Here is an 18,859-nt window from a genome sequence, read left to right as displayed (position 1 = left end):
TAGATATATTCTGTAATTGTACATGTATCACATCTTATCGTATTGTTTTTTATTTTTAATTTTGTTTTCAAACTTAGTTTATTTATTATTTTAATAAACATTAATTATTAGTTCTTAATAATTGTTTATGACAGGTATTTTTTTCAACCATATAAAATTAGTATAATTTCAAAAATAAAAATGAAAATAAAGGCTATGGCGGCGTTTTTTGAACGTCACTAATCCCTATCCCAACGGTTAGATTTTTAAAATGTATAAATGTCTTTGACGGCGTTTTCAAAACGTCGCTAAATGTCATAGTGACGTCACAGTACAGTTAGGTAGGACATTTGGCGGCGTTTTTAAAAACGTCGCCTATACTAATATACCGACGTTTTCTAAACGCCATAAAGCTATAGCGACGGCCGCGTCTTCGGCGTTTGGTATTAAACGTCACAAAAAGAATTAGCGACGTATTTGGTACCTTTAGCGGCGTTTTTAAAACGCCGCTAAAAATCGATTTTCCAGCAGTGCGATAACAAGTCAATGATTTTACTTTGTGTTTCGGAGAATGCCCCCCTTGGGAGTGTGCCCCTATTATTAAGGATATTCGCTGTCTGGCTGGGAGATATAGTTTTTCGTTTCTTTGGTCCCCTCGGTTGGCAAATAGGGTTGCCCACTGGACAGCCAGAGCGGCTCTTAAGGGCATGTTGCCAGTCCAGTGGGTAGCAAATCCCCTTATGCCTTTAAAGGTTGCGTTGAGTTGATTTTGTCGTTCTCTTGTTTCTGTGTTCAAAAACAAAAACAAAAACAAAAACAAAAACAAAAAAAAAACCCTGAATAATGGGTCTTCATAATGTAAGATTATTGCCTCTGTTTCTTTTCTTTGGACTTCGCAATTCCACTGACACCATGACCTCAACCCAACCCATCATTTTTTTTTTAATGTTAAAAATATGTGCTAAAATATTCTTGCAGTTTTTGTTTATTACCTATGATGCAAAAATAAAATTAAAAAGTTAAGAGAAAAAACTTTTAACTTCTAATATTTTTTAAAACTAATTTTAGCTTATAATAAGTAGGAAATAGGGTGATAGGGCCCATTTTCCCAACTTGATAATCTGAGTTATTCAATTTTTTTAAATACATCAAGTGGGTTATATCTGCAAAAAATTAAATAAATCGGACATCATTAACTCCATCAAATCATATTTACTTAAAATCACTATTATGAGAATAGAGAGAAACTGAGAGAGAGAGACTACAAAAAATTAAGATTTTAGAGACCAAAATTTATGGATAAAATTATTTTTTAGAGGCTAAATATTTTTGTTGCGAAAAGTGTCGTTATTATATTTTTAGCAACAAAAATTGGACATTAGTGATGAATTATTATCTTTTTTGGACCAAATTTTTTATCTAAAAAAATAAACCATTTTGAGATCAAATTATTTTGTCCATAAAAGTCTATTTATTAGTGACATTTTTAAAATTTTGTCGCTAAAAGTCATATTTTTGACTTTTTGGGATAACCTTTTAGTAACTATCCCCACAAAGATAGAAATTGATCCCTAAATGTCTTTTGCAACAAAATTGTCACTTTCAGAGACTAAAAAATTTGATCTCTGAAACTCTTATATGTTGTAATGAGAGAGAGAGAGAGAGAGAGAGAAAGAAAGAAAGAGAGAGAGAATATAACTCTGTATATTTCAATGAATGAATATGAGTTAATACAAGACTCCTTTATATAGGAGATGGAGAAGCTAATATAGTAATGCACAATATGGTAATAACTCAATATGTTAATGTACAATATGGTAATCTAGATATATACAGCTAACACCCGCACCCCCTTCTCTCAAGCTCAAGGTGGTAATACTGATATTAACTTGAGCTTGGAAAGTAAATCAGAAAAATGTCCTGGAGGATAAGCCTTGGTGAAGATGTCGGCTATCTAATCAGTAAAGATAACAAAGATAAGACGAACAGCGCTACTAGTAACATGTTGCCATATGAAGTGACAATCAATCTTTGAAATGGTGTTGTACCTATTCAATTTAATTTTGCATCTGTTCATTCAAATAACATATCTGTTCGGGTCTGTCAAATTTGCCTATAAATACTAGCCATTTCCAGCAGTATTTGAGATCCAAAAACATCCTGCAAAACTCCAGAAAAAATTGGTTCCCTCCTAGTTTTGCTTCTTTACATAAATTCTCTTCATATTAGTTTTTTTTTTTTTTTTAGGAAAAATTAAAAAGAGTATAGAACACATGTTTTTTTCGCCATACAAATTGTTTGGAGTACTATTACAATTTGTGAAGATCATTGTATCATGAGAGATAGACGTTTTTTTATCCATAAGCACCATAGTGGGGCGAATCTGTCTTAAGGACAGAGAGTCACACACTCGACTTGATCTTTTTGTACTTTTACATTTTGGTAAAATAAATTTGATACATATTTTTTATTTATTTGATTTGTTTCAATTATTTTTTGTACACAGAAAATTGTTCCAACATGTCAAACTATGTGAGAGAGATAGTAGTTTAATGTATAGATTGTCAAGTATTTCTAATATTGTTATTGATCAATGGTACATTACAATGGTGTGACATTTTTTCCTATTTATATTGGAGTCCACTAAAAATTATGTGGTCTAATGAAAATATCACGTGATTGTGTGCACAATAATTTTTTTCTCTTAAATTGTTCCTATTTTGAACGGTATAAATATATAGCCCTTGCTATTGGCCAAACACACTGTCACTATAAAATTTTTAAAAGGCTAGATAATTATTCGAAATTGACACAGATCTAGTATTTACTTCGAAATATAGATATTCATCATCATGATTTACTATTAGAAAAAATTTCAATTCAGTATAATTATACTGAATAACTTTTCAAAATAAATTACAAATTAATGGTAAAATTTACTAATTTTAATAATTGAAGTAATAAAATTTTCCATTACTTAATAATTTTATTTTTTTTTTGGTTATTAGTAGTTTTCAATTTTTTCTTACCATTACATGATAAAATATAAAAAATCAAAAATGTTTTGGAATTCTAATTTGTGAACTCTAATAGTTCTAATGTGTATGTGGAGCCCATCTGATGTGATGTTTTGGCCTTTTTTTTTCTTTTTCTTTTTTTTTTTTTTTAGGGAGGACTTTCCATTTCACTAGAACTCAATTAGAGCTCTAGTTTATAGGGATGTATCATTGTTGATAAAAAATTTATAGAGCCCATGCCACGCCATCGTGGAACCCACAATAAACTTTTCAACATGTGTACACAAACGTAAGATGGTTTTTCAAAAAAATAAATAAATAAATAAAACGCATAAGATGGTAGAAAATTATGAGATTGGTTTGATGGCTGAAGTATTGAATTGTTTTGAGTAGTGTTATTCAGATTAAAAAAATTAGATTATGTTTTAAGTATAGCATTATCTATTAAAATATTTAATAGAGTTAATTGTTGAAAAGTCAACTTTAGTAATTGTCTAAGGCATTAGATCCAATAAAAAAAATTTATTAGTGAAAAGTCCACATCTTATGAAATAGTTTGGTGAGAAATCATTTTATTAGTTTTGGAGAACATTTTCTTTCTAATTTTATCCCATAATTTATCTATTGACTTTTTTTTACCTGTTGACTAATTGTTGACTATCTGTTCAAATTATTTTCTATTTATTTAAATTTTTAATCTATCTGTTCAAATTTTTTGCCTATTTGTTCAAATTTTTTTGTCTATTTGTTCAATTTTTTCTCCTTATCTATTCAAATATCTATCCAAATTTTATTATTTGTTCAATTTTTTAACTATCTATGTAATTTTTTTTTAACTATCTATTCAAATATTTTCCTATCTATTTATTTTTTTCTGTTCAATTTTTTTAGGGTAAATTATAATTTAACCCCCTGTGGTTTGCCTAAAAATCACGCAGCCCCCTATAGTTTCATTTGTAACACTTAAACCTCCTATACTTCATACCAGAGTGCAAAATCCAACAGACGTAACAGAAGTTGTAAAAAGTCATAAATGTCCCTAGATATTTTACATCCCTCAGTCATTTCATTTCAGTTGACTAACACCAGTATTCGTATCTCTCTCTCTCTCTCTCTCTCTCTCTCTCTCTCTCTCTCTCTCTCATTGTGGTTGATTCGATTGAACTAGGGTTTCATCATCAATTTCACCATCACATTGCGAACGTCATTACTAGTTTAGGTATGTGTTGTTTACCCTAATTTATTTTGATCGCTAGATGTTGATTTTCCCTAATTTTGATTCATAACTGAGCGTGTGTTGACTTTGATTTACAAATTTTGTAATGTTTTAGGTATGGTATACCCGTATTCCTTTAATTTTTGGGAATTGTGGTTAAAGTGGGGTGGGGTGGGGTGGGGTGGGGTATAGAGCTTCATAAATAATGGGGAATTTTTTTCATGATGTTAACTTTGAGTATTTTTTATTCACAGATTTGTTTTTGTATACTTTAGTATTCATGCCTTTTATTACTTTATTTTTTGGAGATATTGGTTAAAGTGGGTTGGGGTGGGGTGGGGTGGGGTGGAGTGGGGTATAGAGGCTCATAAACAACAGGTATTTTTTTATGATGTTAACTTTGGATTTTTTTATGATGTTGACTTTTTAGATGGGGTATTCTATAGTTGTATTCATATATTGTGATATGTGGTCCAAGGATTATGATTGTTGTTATGTGGTCCCAATAAGTTTGAGTTTTGTAATGTAATATTCTGAAGTTTTGTTGTTTTCTGCAGTGAGGTCAAAAAAAATGATTTTTGAGATCAACTATAATAGGTACTTCAGTAAGCCTCCTAATGTCGGTTATAAACAAGGGAAAGTTGAATATATATATATATATATATGATGTTGATCCTGACAAACTGTCTTTTATTGAGATTCATACCATCTTGAGAGAGATGAAAATACATGTCTACAGTACTTCTATTTTGTTGTATAGGAAATCTGGAAAAACTTTGGATGATGGGTTGACAATAATTGAAGAAGATGTTGATGTATATACCATGATATGTGATTATGAAAGTTCAAATGTGATTCTATTATATGTGGAGAAGGGTCAAGGGCCATTACAAGTGGTAAGTTCAAAAGGGAAACATTTGGTACCCCTAAGAGTACCAGTTAGTGCTAAGCAGGCATTGACTTGGCATGACATGGAAAATATAAGTGAAGAAGAGATGGATTGTAGAGATGGAATGCAAGATATAGGTGATGGGGAAATGCATAATGGAGATGGGGATGAAAGAGTAGCAAATGAAGATGTAAGAGATGAGGAAATGGATAATAGAGCTTGGGATGAAGAAGATAGTGATGATCCTGATTACATGCATAATGGGAATGTTGATAGTGGTTCAGAAGATGAAGACTATGAAAGTGATGACCTGGCTGGTTGAACGAGGGTTTAGAAGGGCCAGAAGATAATGATATTTTCCCACCAAGGGAGACTGTAAAGAAAAGAAAGAAGCAACCTCTTTCATGTGATCAAGAGGTAGATAAAGGGTGGTATTATGATCCTGAGGATGAAGATTTACATAGTGTACATAACTCATCGGATAAGGAATGTGAAGATAAATATCCTGAGTTCATTGAGAAAGTAGTTATGAAGAAACCACAACCCAAACTTGGAATGAAGTTTGCCACCCCTCAAATTTTTAGAAAGGCAATGAAAGAGTAGAATATCCAACATGGTTATGACATAAAGTACATAAGGAATGACAACTCTAGGATTACTGTAGTATGCAAGCATGGATGTGGATGGAGATTGCATGTTTCTCCCATGCAAGGTGAGAGAACTTTTCACATAAAATCATTCTAGCCAAAGCATGCATGTGGAAGGTCATATAATAATCACTTGGTAAACTCAACTTACTTGGCACACAAGTATATGGACAAGTTAAGGGATGACCCTAACATCAAAGTTGGGCCTATGCAGAAGACAGTTTGGAGGGAGTTAATGGTTGATGTTAGTAGGCCTCAATTGTATAGGGCTAAAAAATAAAAAGCAAGAGAAGTTATTGAAGGGGATCAAAGGGTCCAATATGCAAAGGTGTATGATTACTGTGAAATAGTAAGGCTGCATAATCCAAACAGTGTAATGCAAGTAGTGGCGGATAGGCCCAATGAAGACATTCTTAGGCCTAACTTAGAATTGCCCCAAGTTTTCCAGAGGTTATATGTTGGGTTTGTACCCCTTAGAATAGGATTTGTTGGAGGATGCAGGCCCATTATAGGATTGGATGGGTGTCATTTGAAAGGAATCTATGGTGGACAATTATTATGTACACTTGGAAGGGATGGAAACAACAACTATTTTCCAATTTCATGGGCAGCTGTTAAGGCAGAAAGTAAAGATTCTTGGGTGTGGTTTTTAAGGCAACTCGTGAATGATATTGGTAGTGTTGATGACATGGGATGGGTCTTCATTTCCGACAGATAGAAGGGGTTGGTACCTGTATTTGAGGAGGTAATGCCAAATGTGGAACATAGGTTCTGTATGAGGCATATTTACTCCAATTTCAAAGCAAAGTTCAAAAGGACCTATTGTGGAAGGCAGCTACAGCTGGGACTATGAGGGAATTTGAATTTCACATGAACAAGTTGAAGGAGATGGATCTTGAAGAGAAAGCTTACAAGTGGCTAAGGAAGATAGATCCTACTTTATGGACTAGGTCCCTTTTCAGCCCAAGAAGTATGTGTGATACATTGGTCAACAACATGTGTGAGTCATTCAATAACAACATCTTGGAAGCTAGGGACAAACCCATAATCAGTATGCTTGAATGGATTAGAATGAGGGTAATGCACAGGATCCAAATCAATAAGGAAATGATGGAAAAAAAAAAACACTGGTGAAATTTCTCCCAACATTGTCAAAGATTTGGAAGCACTAAAAGTGCAAGCTAGGAATTGTTTTACAACCTATTGTGGTGACAGAAAATTTGAAGCAGATTGTGGTGATACCACACATATTGTTGATTTGGAGGAAAGGAAATGTAGTTGTAGGATGTGGGATTTGACTGGAATACCTTGTAAACATGCAATAAGTTCCATATTTGTTCAAAGAGAAAAGCCAAAGGACTATGTGCACCCTTATTACAGTAAGCAATATTATCTTGTAGCCTATTCCAAGCCAGCATGACTGGGTTGAAACAGGATTGCCAGCAGTGGCTCCTCCATTGTGCAGAAAGCAGGTTGGAAGACCACCAAAAATGAGCAAGAAAGGTATAGATGAGCCAAGAAACCTTACTAGAGTTTCAAGGTAGAATATGTTCATTGTTTATGCTAGATGCCTTCAGAAAGGTCACAACCAGAGGTCTTGTAAGGGTCCTGTCCATCCCAAGTCCAAGCTTTTTAAGCCAACAAGAAGTAACCAGTAACAACCACCTTCACCAGCGACAACAACAGCAACTGCAACAGCAAGTGCTTCATCAACACCAGCAACAGCAACAACAACAACAACAACAACATATCAAGTAACTTGAACCTCCAATTTCATTTCATTTTGCAATACATTCCACAACAATAACTTAATACAAATATAAATCATTACAGCCCAAAAGGAAGCTCCTTGGTAGGAGGGCCAACACATCCTCATCTCAAATAAGATCTGTCCACTTTGGATACTTGTTACATCATTGCAGCCCACTAGAGTTGGCCACACATTTGAAGAATTTCCAAGTATAATAGGCAACACATCAGCATCTCAGGTAAGCTTTCTCTCCTATGGGTGTCATTTGGTTTTTGACATAGTTGACAACATATAATTGCTTACTTGGACCATTATCATTGTAGCCTAGTAGAGTTCAATACAGTTCTCTAGAATTTGATTACTCATCATCTCAAGTATACTCAAATTTCATTTGCAAGTTCATTTTCTTTTTACGTAACTCCTAACTTTATTTGCTTTTATAGTATTTCACAAAATGCAATTGGGTACTTGTGTGTTACAGCCCACTAGTTATGGTAGAGGAAGGAGTGAACCACTTGGAGGTGGCAGGGTTATGTCCAGATCTGCATTGGGAGGTAGCTTCATTACAAGAGGTAGAGGAGGAGGTGGGTCTACAAAAGCTACAACTCAAAGGCAAACTGACAAAGGCAAAGGGAAAGCATGATGGACTAGGCAACTGTTTTTTTGTTTTCAGTCAGCTTTTGTTGTGTTTTGAGTACTTTTCAACTTGTTAAACCATTAAATGGCTTGTACCAATTTGTTTTTGAATTTGAAACTGGCTAGTAAACAATAGTATCTTAGTTTACTATGTTTTGAGAAGTCCAGTGGGTTGAATTATGGCTTGTATTAAAGTAATGTGAATTGAATTATACAATTCTGAGTTGATATTTACACATTGTTTGTGTTGTTTGTCCACAAGTTTACTTGTTGAAATACTATTGTGTACCTTATAGTTTGTTGTTTGTATACCTTATTGTTTGTTTTGTGTATCTTTATTAATACACAGGTTTACTTGTTGAAATTGTTTTGTATGAAGCAAATGAAGCATGTTTCAAATAGGGGAACAATGGAAACCAATATGTTTCTATTCTTTAATGTTCTTGGAAGATATAATCAACAAAACATTCTTTCATTACAATTTCTTTGGTTCATCAGATGTATACATTTCATGACCAAAACATTCTTTCCTTACAATTGCTTCATAGACCATTGTATACCTTCATTTTCCACCTTGACTATATTTTTCATCTCTCAAACTCTATGGCCCAATAACAACCCATTTGTCTTCACTCCAACAAACTTCACCCAGAACATTGTCATGATAAAAAAAAAAAAAAAAAACCCATGTCCCAAACAGAGCTTTGCAAAACATTTTCTCCCTTCTATGACTTCTTGCTAGTTCTTTCTCCAACCTGTTCATCTTTGCAACCATCTTTGGCAACACCTCCCTCCCACGTTGGCACATGGGTGGATCAACCCATTCAATGTAGCCACAAGTTGCATCAATATATAATAAAAAAAAATATGAATCCACAAATTCCTTTTCAAACAAAATTAGATCTTTTTTTTCCAAAAAAAAATAAAATTAAGTTTTGCTTAGCCCATATCTTGCACAGCCATAAAACCTTCTACCCATATTTCCAGATGTCATTGAAGTCTTCACAGGGGATCTCTCTCCACAATAACATAGTCTTGAGCATTTGTCCTTGACTGTCCACTTTCGGAAGCAAATGAAAAAGCCATCCTACAATAATTTTTAACTTTGGGAAAATCTGGGTAGCTTTCGAACAATCTGGGAAAATTTCAGTTTAAGGTTCTATATTGTTTGGGTCTTGATTTGTGTATATATATGGAAATAAGGATGTTTTGATCATTTGCCATATGTTTTTGAGCAGGAAAACGTGCTCCACTCACCAATTCTGGTTGTGCAAGACACGCACTGTTTAAATAAATAGTTCCATTGGATTTTGCACTCTAGTATGTAGTATAGGGGGTTTAAATGTTACAAATGAAACTATAGGGGGGCTCTGTGTTTTTTAGGCAAACCATAGGGGGTTAAATTATAATTTACCCATTTTTTTATCTATTAAAATGACAATTTCTTATATGTTACTCAAATTTGGAAACCCATTTTTCTTATCTATTTGAAATTCACAAACTAATTTTTCTATCTATTGGAATTATCCACCACCAATACTCAAATATTACACAAAAAAATTCACAAACTATTATTATCTATCCAAATTTTGAACAGTTCTATCATATTATCTATTTAAAATTTGAACCAGATCTAACTTATCAATCAATTTATTTTTAATTTGTTCAAATTTGTTTCATCATCATCATCAACAACCACAAAATGAACAACAATCTACAGAGAAAAAAAAAATAGAGAAACCCTAGAGATCGATTGAGGTAGAGAGAGAGAAAGAGAAAAATAGAGGATAACTTTGGAGATAAAGATGAATTTCAGCGATGGCGAGATCTGATCGAGACTTTGTGGGTTACACAAATATGAGATATGAGATCGGTGACAGCGCCACTGCGAATGGTAGATTTAGACAACGGTGGTGGTAGATCTAGAAGTTGTTTGACTTTCTGTGAAGCTTCAAAGAGAGGCTTCTGGTTTTTCCTTTTCAGATATTGCAATCATATATATATATATATATATATTGAGAGTGAAACAAATAAACTTTCTAAATTAAAATTCACACCAAAAATAGAATTGATTATAGATATAATATATATATTGTAACAACCCCGACCCATGATAAACGCTAATTCATGTTTAACTATGCCAAATTAGTAATTAAGAAGAAATCCTCAGTTAATCATATGTGCATTGCATCATTTTGTATTTATATTTGTTTAATGTAGAAAGACCTGTTCGTGTTTTCATTTCGGTTTGCGAATTGAAGGCCTTATCGGCATCCGATTCAAAAATTGATTTGATTTATATGTTAATTAGGATTTTTAGATTTTTATGGTAGGTTTAATTGAAATTCGATTCGGAACGATTAAATTAGATTAATATAATGACCATTTGATTAACTCTAAGTTATAACTCCAAGTGAGCCTATGTGAACTCCCTACATACTCCACTTAACTCCTTCTTGGGTTGTCAACACATTTTTTAGTCTACTCACACATACAGATGTATGAGAGAGAGAGAAGGAAAATTGAGATCAAAGTTGGGATAGGAGAGAATTGCTACGAGAATGGGTGAATTGCTCAAGATTTTGCTTAAGGAGAGCTCAATTGAGTAGCCTAGGTAAGAGCTTAACCTTACAACCTTAAAATTGAGACATTTAGTGGATGAATGTAAATGAAGTAGGTGGAATCACATGGAGCTGAGCTAGAATTTAAGAAAGCAAAGTCATTCCATACATGCATGCATAAATTTCCATGTTTTGAGTTTAATCTTCAAGAATTCCCTCATGCATGTTTTGAATTCACTTTAATTTTGGGAAAACATTGAGTTTTATGTTGTTTTGTAGCACTTGATCATGTTTTAAGAAGCTTGAGTTCAAAGAAATGCATGCATGTCATGTTCATGGATCATTCATGAATTTTGAGATGAATTTTGCACAATTCACAAGCTTTTGAGCCATGATTCTTTGAAATCAACTTTCATTCCTATTGTTTTAAGAGTTTTCATGTATTTCCTCAAGTTTTGACCCAGAAAAATCGACTTTGATACTTTGAAGTTTGAGTTTTGAGCTTGAAGATCAATCTGGAAATTCCAAAATTTGCATCCACGCTCGAGCGTAATAGTTCACGCTCGAGCGAGCACTCTTAGTGCGTGCACTTCCGTTCGAGCGACCGGAGGTCCGCTCGAGCATGAAATGCATACATCCAGAAGTTCATATGTGTTGCAGCACGTCGGGCGACAGAAGTCACGCTCAGGCAAGGAATTGAGTCTTACGCTCGAGCGGAGATCGAGTGTCCGTCGAGCGTGAAAAACAAGCAACCAACACTTTTGCCAAAGTTTACAGGCCGCTCGAGCGAAGAAGTTTATGCTCGAGCGAACCTTCACAGTTTGCATGTTCTCTCGAGCGAGGAAAGCCATGCTCGAACGTGGACCTTATTTTCAGCAAGTTTTGAAAAATCATTTCAAGTGCATTTTTGCATCCTCATTCCATCATAGGCATTCTTAGGCCATGATTAAGACACAGTAATGAGAATAAAGGGGTAAAAACACACTAAGAACAAATGAAATAAGTTAAGTATAATTCAAACATGTGTTTCAATGTATGTATCTTTCGTGCTGTTTAGGTCACGTGCCACAAGGAAGCTGAATTGGCTGCTCAGTTTGTTTACTTGGAGCGTCTATTATCTGTGAGTAATAACTTAGTAAAGCTATGTTCAAGTAAAATATTTTCTGCTCACGGATTAAGAACTGTTCTATGAAATGTCATGTTTTATGCAATGAATGATTGTCCAAGTCTAACAAGCACTTATGGCATTATGCTATGATTCAAGTAATGCCATGATTCAAGTATATGCAAGTTCCCGGTACCGAAGGTTCCTTATGGGACTGGCAAGCTATCTATACCCGACTGGAGGTTCCTAAGTGGAACTGACAAGTTTATAAGTTCACAGTCCAGAGGTTCCTTTATAGGACTGACAAGTTATTCTTACCTGGCCGGAGTTTCTTTATAGCACTGACAAGTATGATTTAAGACGTTCAGCGCGTAATCAGTCAGCGCTAATGGATGTACTATGTAAGACTAAGCATGAACTCTAAATTCTATATATGCTCAGAATGAGAATACGAATGTGAATTTCTGTTTCAGCCACAGTTATGGGACATCATTCATTTGCCCCTTTACTTTGTTATTATTCATTGGGCCTCCGCTCAGTAGTTATTTATTATGTATATAGGTGAGTAGGCTCGTGATCAGGCTTAAGATGATGCTTGGGGTATTTTGTAATGGTCAGCCACCCTTTGCGCCTCACAAGGAGGTTCTAGATCAAGTCATGTATTGTGGCTGTGTCTACATGGATATATAAGACTGTTTCTTTTGTTTTATGAACAAGTTTGCCTTTTGTATGTACTTGATAGTGACGTCTAAATATTGTACCTATGATGTCACTTGTATGTATATAAAGTTTAAGATTTTCAGTTCTATGTATGCCTTCACAGCTCAATGGACTTCGTATGTTTTGTATATTTGCTTCCACAGCCCCTAACTATATGTTATTATGTCAAGAGGCCTTTGGTAATCCAAGGATTACTGGCCGATAACGACACTAAACCTATAGGAGCGAGTTTGGGTCGTGACAGAATGGTATCAGAGCACGTATTCTACCACACACACAAGTCCATATGAGCTTAGGATGTCCTAGTAAGAAGTAGGGGCATTATATCTGCATGTATAAGTGTGTGTGTTTAAAAGTGAAAGCATAAATCCGATTATAATCATATGATATGGGAACAAACAATCTGAATAATGTAAAAAGGACTATTTGCCTATGTTCATAATGTCCTGTTTACCTATAGCAATGGACAATGCAAGAAGTGATGGAATGACTGAATCATCTGAGGCTCGAATGAGCCAAATGGAACAAATGCTTGCAGCTTTGACTGAGGCCATGACTCAACAACAATAGAGGCAACAACACTTACCTCCCTCGCCGGTCCAGGTGGAGCCAGATAACAATGACCTCATAAGTTTAACTCAGAAGTTTTTGAAGATGAAACCACCGACTTTCTTATGAGGCATTTAACTGCTAAAAGCCGAATATGGTTACTTGAAATAGAGAAGCTATTTGAAGTATTCCCTTGTTCTGAGGTCCAGAAAGTTCTCTTGGCCACCTATACTCTAAAAGATGAAGCCCGAAGGTAGTGGTTGCTAATCCAAAGTAGTAATGGGAATATGGCGTGGGCACAATTTAATGCAATCTTCTATGATAAATATTTTCCCTAATGTTTCCGAGATAGGAAAGTTTCTGAATTCCAAGAACTTAAACAAGGCAGGATGTCTGTGGCTGAGTATGAGGCCAAATTTACTGAGTTGGCCCAATTTGCTCCTCATATGGTGGATACTGATTATAAAAAGGCACAAAAATTTGTGGGCGGGCTGGATATAGAAGTGTTTGACCAAGTAGACATTTTGAAATTACCTACCTATGTGGAAGTTTTGGACAGAGCAATAATGGCAGAAGCCACAATAGCAGCAATGAAACAAGCTAAAACACCAGTAACGGAATGGAAAAGCAAAAGGCCTAGATCTAATTTTCGCAAGGGTCGTTCCTTTTTCACGAACAAAAAGCAAAATACAGGATCTTCAAGCAGTTCTAGCCAGAGTAATGGATCTATACCAACTTGCTCAGAATGTGGAAGGAGGCACAAAGGCATATGTCAACGTGCATCGGGTGCGTGTTTTCGATGTGGTAAAACCGGTCATATGATTAGAGATTGTCCAATGAGGTTTGACAATGTTAGCCATCCAGTAGCAAGTTCAGCCGAATCCGTTCCTGTAACAAAGGCCAATACTAAAACAAATACCAAATGTAATACTGGAAATGAGACACTGAGGCAAGGAAGAGTGTTTGTACTCACCCCTGGAGATATACAGAATGCCGAAACAATGGTGTCAGGTATAATTTTTATCTGTGCTCAGAATGCCTATGTATTGATTGATTCTGGTTCTACGCATTCTTTTGTCTCGCATACTTTTTCTCAGAAATTAACTAGACCGATAGAGCTTGTGAATTGTTTGCTATCTGTGTCTACACCATCTGGGGGTTGTATGAAGTGCTTATGTATACCCGGCATGTGATATTCTAATTGGTGACATGACGTTGTATATTGACTTGCTGTCCTTGAACATTGATCATTTTGACTGTATTTTGGGTATAGATTGGCTGACTAAATATTGTACTACTATTGGTTGTGTGATTGTGTTCAAACCACCTGGTATGCCTGAGTTTACTTTCACTGGGAATGGGATAGTCCCTCCATCATACTTGATTTCATTTATGAAAGCTAAGATATTATTAAGGAAAGCTTGTCGGGGCTACTTGTGGTGTGCATTAACTGAATCATTAGATAGCATCGGTGTAGAAACCATTCCTGTGGTTTGTGACTTTCCTGATGTGTTTCCCAATGATCTACCTGGGGATCTAGCTGATAGGGAAATTGAATTTACCATTGATGTAATACCTGGAATACAACCCATCTCCAAGACTCCATATAGGATGTCAACTTCTGAATTGAAAGAGTTGAAAATCCAACTTCAAGAACTCTTAGATTAAAAATTCATCCGTCCAAGTACCTCACCTTGGGGTGCTCCGGTTTTATTTGTTAAAAAGAAAGATGGATCTTTGAGACTATGTATTGACTATCGTGAGTTGAACAAAGTGACCGTCAAGAACAAGTACCCACTACCCCGAATTGATGACCTATTCAATCAACTTCAGGGAGCCCAAGTGTTTTCCAAGATTGACCTTAGATCCAAGTATCACCAGTTGAAAGTTAAAGCAGAAGATGTGGAGAAAACTGCATTCAGAACTGGATACGAACACTATGAATTTTTAGTCATGCCATTTGGGGTAAGAAATGCACCAACAGCTTTTATGGACCTAATAAACAGAATTTTCAAACAATACCTTGATGAATTTATCGTTGTGTTTATTGATGATATTTTGATTTATTCTAAAGACAGGGAAGAACATGAAAATCACTTGAGAACGGCTCTACAGACCTTGAGAGAAAAGAAACTATACGCCCAATTGTCCAAATGTGAATTTTGGCTTGACAGTGTAGCATTTTTGGGGCATGTAATCAACAAGGATGACATTTTTGTTAACCCTTAGAAAATTGAAGCTATTGTGGACTGGCCCAAACCGACGAATGTGACAGAAGTTAGAAGTTTTCTGGGACTTGCAGGTTACTACAGAAGATTTGTGAAAGATTTTCAAAACTTGCCATGTCATTGACCCAGTTAACTCAGAAAAATGTGTCATTTGATTGGAATGAACAAAGAGAGTCAGTCTTCCAAGAGTTGAAGACTAGATTGGTAACCGCACCGATTTTGACTCTGCCTAATGGTACTGATGGATTCCAGATTTACAGTGACGCATCCCACAAGGGTTTAGGCTATGTATTAATGCAAAATTGGAAGGTAATTGCTTATGCTTCTCAACAACTGCGACCCCATGAAAAGAATTACCCAACTCATGATCTTGAACTGGTAGCTGTAATGTTTGCCCTAAAAATTTGGTGAAACTATTTGTATGGAGTGACTTGACTCAAATACTTCTTCAGTCAAAAGGAACTGAATATGAGACAAAGGAGATGGTTGGAGCTAATCAAAGATTATGATTTGCAGATTTTGTATCATCTAGGGAGAGCTAATACTATGGCAGATGCCTTGAGCTGAAAGTCCATAGGAAATTTGGCATATTTGCTCACCGAGCAGAAAGAATTACTGTGTGACTTGGAAAGGAATGAGATCGGAATTGTTTTACGAGAACAGGGTGGAATTTGGGCTTCCATTTGCGCTCAACCTGTAATCATTGAAGAGATTAAAGGAAAACAACGAGAAGATGAGTTTTTGAGGAGAGTTATTGATGAGATTGAATTAAAATCGAAACCGGGATTTGTGCTTGACAATGATGTGTTGAAATTTCAAGGTCGCCTTTGTGTGCCGAATTATGATGATTTGAAGAAACACATTCTGACAGAGGCCTACAATTCCAAATTTGCTATGCATCCAGCAAATACAAAAATATATCATGATTTGAAATAGAATTTCTGGAGGCCTGGAATGAAAAAGTGTATTGCAGATTATGTAGCTAGATGTTTACACTGCCAACAAGTTAAAGCTAAGCATCAACGACTTGCTGGTTTGCTACAGCCGCTTCCAATACTGGAATGGAAATGGGAGCACATTACCATGGACTTCATTGTGGGATTGCCTCATTCCTCTCGAGGTGTGGATTCTATCTAGGTTATAGTTGATCGTTTGAATAAGCCTGCCCATTTTCTGCCTGTCAAAACTGTATACAATGCGGATAAGTTAGCTAACATATATATGAATGAAATTGTGAGGTTACATGGTGTGCCAGTATCTATCGTGTCAGATAGAGATTCGAAGTTCACATCGAGATTCTAGCAAAGTTTACAACAGGCTTTGGGGACAAAACTGAGGTTAAGTAGTGCTTATCACCCACAGACAGATGGTCAGACGAAACGGACCAATCAAACTTTGGAAGATATGCTCAGAATATATGTGTTAGATTTCCAAGGAAATTAAGAGACTTATTTACCATTGGCTGAGTTTGTGTATAACAACAGCTATCATTCAAACATTGGAATGGCTCCTTATGAAGCTTTATATGGAAGAAAATGCCGATCTCCGATATGCTACGCCGAAGTAGGCGACAGACCATTGTTGAGACCGGAACTTGTGCAAGAAACCACTGGAAATGTGGAATTGATTCAGAAAAGGTTGAAAACTGCTCAAAACCGGCAAAAGAGTTATGCTGATGTTTGAAGAAAGGATAGAGAATATGAAGTTGGGGACCACGTGTTCATAAAAGTGACTCCTATGAAAGGACAAACGCGGTCTGGTATTAAGGGCAAATTAGCACTGAGATATATTGGGCCATATGAAATTCTAGAGAATATCAACCCGGTAACGTATCAGGTGGCCTGACCTCCGGTAATAGAGCATATGCACAACGTTTTTCATGTCTCTATGCTTCGGGAGTATTTAAGAGATCCGCTACATGAGATTGAGCCAACTCACGTGCTTTTAAAAGATGATTATACATACGAAGAGTGGCCAATTCAAATTGTCAACCGAAGAATCAAAAGACTAAGGAACAAAGAAATCACATTAGTAAAGGTCGATTGGAAGAATCATGGGGGAACCTATGCAACTTGGGAAACAAAAGAAGACATGATGAAAAGATACCCTAAGTTATTCCCTTTGAATCTAGTGTTCTTCCAAAATGAAGATAATTCGAGTTTGGAGGACCAAACTCTTTAAGGGGAGAAGGCTGTAATAACCCCAACCCATGATTACGCTAATTCGTGTTTAAGTATGCCAAATGAGTAATTAAGAAGAAATCCTCATTTAATCATATGTGCATTGCATCATTTTGTGTTTATATCTGTTTAACGTAGAAAGGCTTGTACGTGTTTTCGTTTCGGTTTGCAAATTGAAGGCCTTATCGACATCCGATTCATAAATTGATTTGATTTATATGTTAATTGGGATTTTTAGATTTTTATGGTAGGTTTAATTGAAATTCGATTCGAAACGATTAAATTAGATTAATATAATGACCATTTGATTAACTCTAAGTTATAACTCCAAGTGAGTCTATGTGAACTCCCTACATACTCCACTTAACTCCTTCTTGGGTTGTCAACACATTTTTTAGTCTACTCACACATACAGACGTGGGAGAGAGAGAGAGAGAGAGAGAGAGAGAGAGAGAGAGAGAGAGAGAGAGAGAGAGAGAAAGAGAGAAAGAAAATTGAGATCAAAGTAGGGATAGGAGAGAATTGCTAGGAGATTGGGTGAATTGCTCAAGATTTTGCTTAAGGGGAGCTCAATTGAGTAGCCTAGATAAGAGCTCAACCTTACAACCTTGAAATTGAGACATTTAGTACATGAATGTAAATGAAATAGGTGAAATCACATGGAGTTGAGCTAGAATTTAAGAAAGCAAAGTCATTCCATACATTCATGCATAAATTCCCATGTTTTGAGTTTAATCTTCAAGAATTCCCTCATGCATGTTTTGAATTCAATTTAATTTTGGGAAAACATTGAGTTTTATGTTGTTTTGTAGCACTTGATCATGTTTTAAGAAGCTTGAGTTCAAAAAAATGCATGCATGTCATGTTCATGGATCGTTCATGAATTTTGAGATGAATTTTGCACAATTCACAAGCTTTTGAGCCATGATTCTTTGAAATCAACTTTCATTCTTGTTTTTTTAAGAGTTTTCATGTATTTCCTCAAGTTTTGACCTAGAAAAATCAACTTTGATGCTTTAAAGTTAGAGTTTTGAACTTGAAAATCAATCTGGAAATTCCAGAGTTTGTATCCACGCTTGAGCATAGGAGTTCACGCTCGAGCGAGCACTCTGAGTGCGTGCACTTCTGCTCGACCGACCCGAGGCCCGCTCGAGCGTGAAATGCATGTATCCAAAAGTTCATATGTGTTGTAGCACGCTCGAGCGATAGAAGTCATGCTCAAGCGACAGAAGTCACACTCGAGCGAGGAACTGAGTCTCACGCTCGAGCGGAGATCGAGCATCCGTCGAGCGTCAAAAACAAACAACTAGCTTTTTTGCCAAAGTTTACAAGCCGCTCGAGTGAAGGAGTTTACGCTCAAGAAGACCTTCACATTTTGCATG

At 35.7% G+C, this 18,859-nt stretch overlaps 1 protein-coding gene across 1 annotated transcript; it reads left to right on the top strand.

Moving 5' to 3' along the window:
• The first annotated feature begins 15,411 nt into the window (after positions 1–15,411).
• On the top strand, positions 15,412–16,233 carry LOC145805324 (uncharacterized). The gene is made up of 2 exons (XM_082900439.1): positions 15,412–15,675; positions 15,904–16,233. Exons 1-2 carry the CDS (start codon positions 15,412–15,414, stop codon positions 16,231–16,233), a joined length of 594 nt encoding a protein of 197 aa, XP_082756565.1.
• Positions 16,234–18,859: the final 2,626 nt, after the last annotated feature.

Source organism: Camellia sinensis, chromosome 13, assembly GCF_055761805.1.
Source record: "Camellia sinensis isolate YWXY chromosome 13, ASM5576180v1, whole genome shotgun sequence".
Lineage (NCBI taxonomy): Eukaryota > Viridiplantae > Streptophyta > Magnoliopsida > Ericales > Theaceae > Camellia > Camellia sinensis.
Note: the sequence above shows the minus strand (reverse complement) of the source record. Positions and strands in the feature narration are given on the sequence as shown.

Coding starts and splice junctions, on each gene's coding strand:
- LOC145805324 (XM_082900439.1), top strand. CDS start 15,412: ATGTCATTGACCCAGTTAACTCAGAAAAATGTGTCATTTGATTGGAAT. Junction 15,676..15,903: donor CAACTCATGATCTTGAACTG/GTAGCTGTAATG, acceptor CTCACCGAGCAG/AAAGAATTACTGTGTGACTT.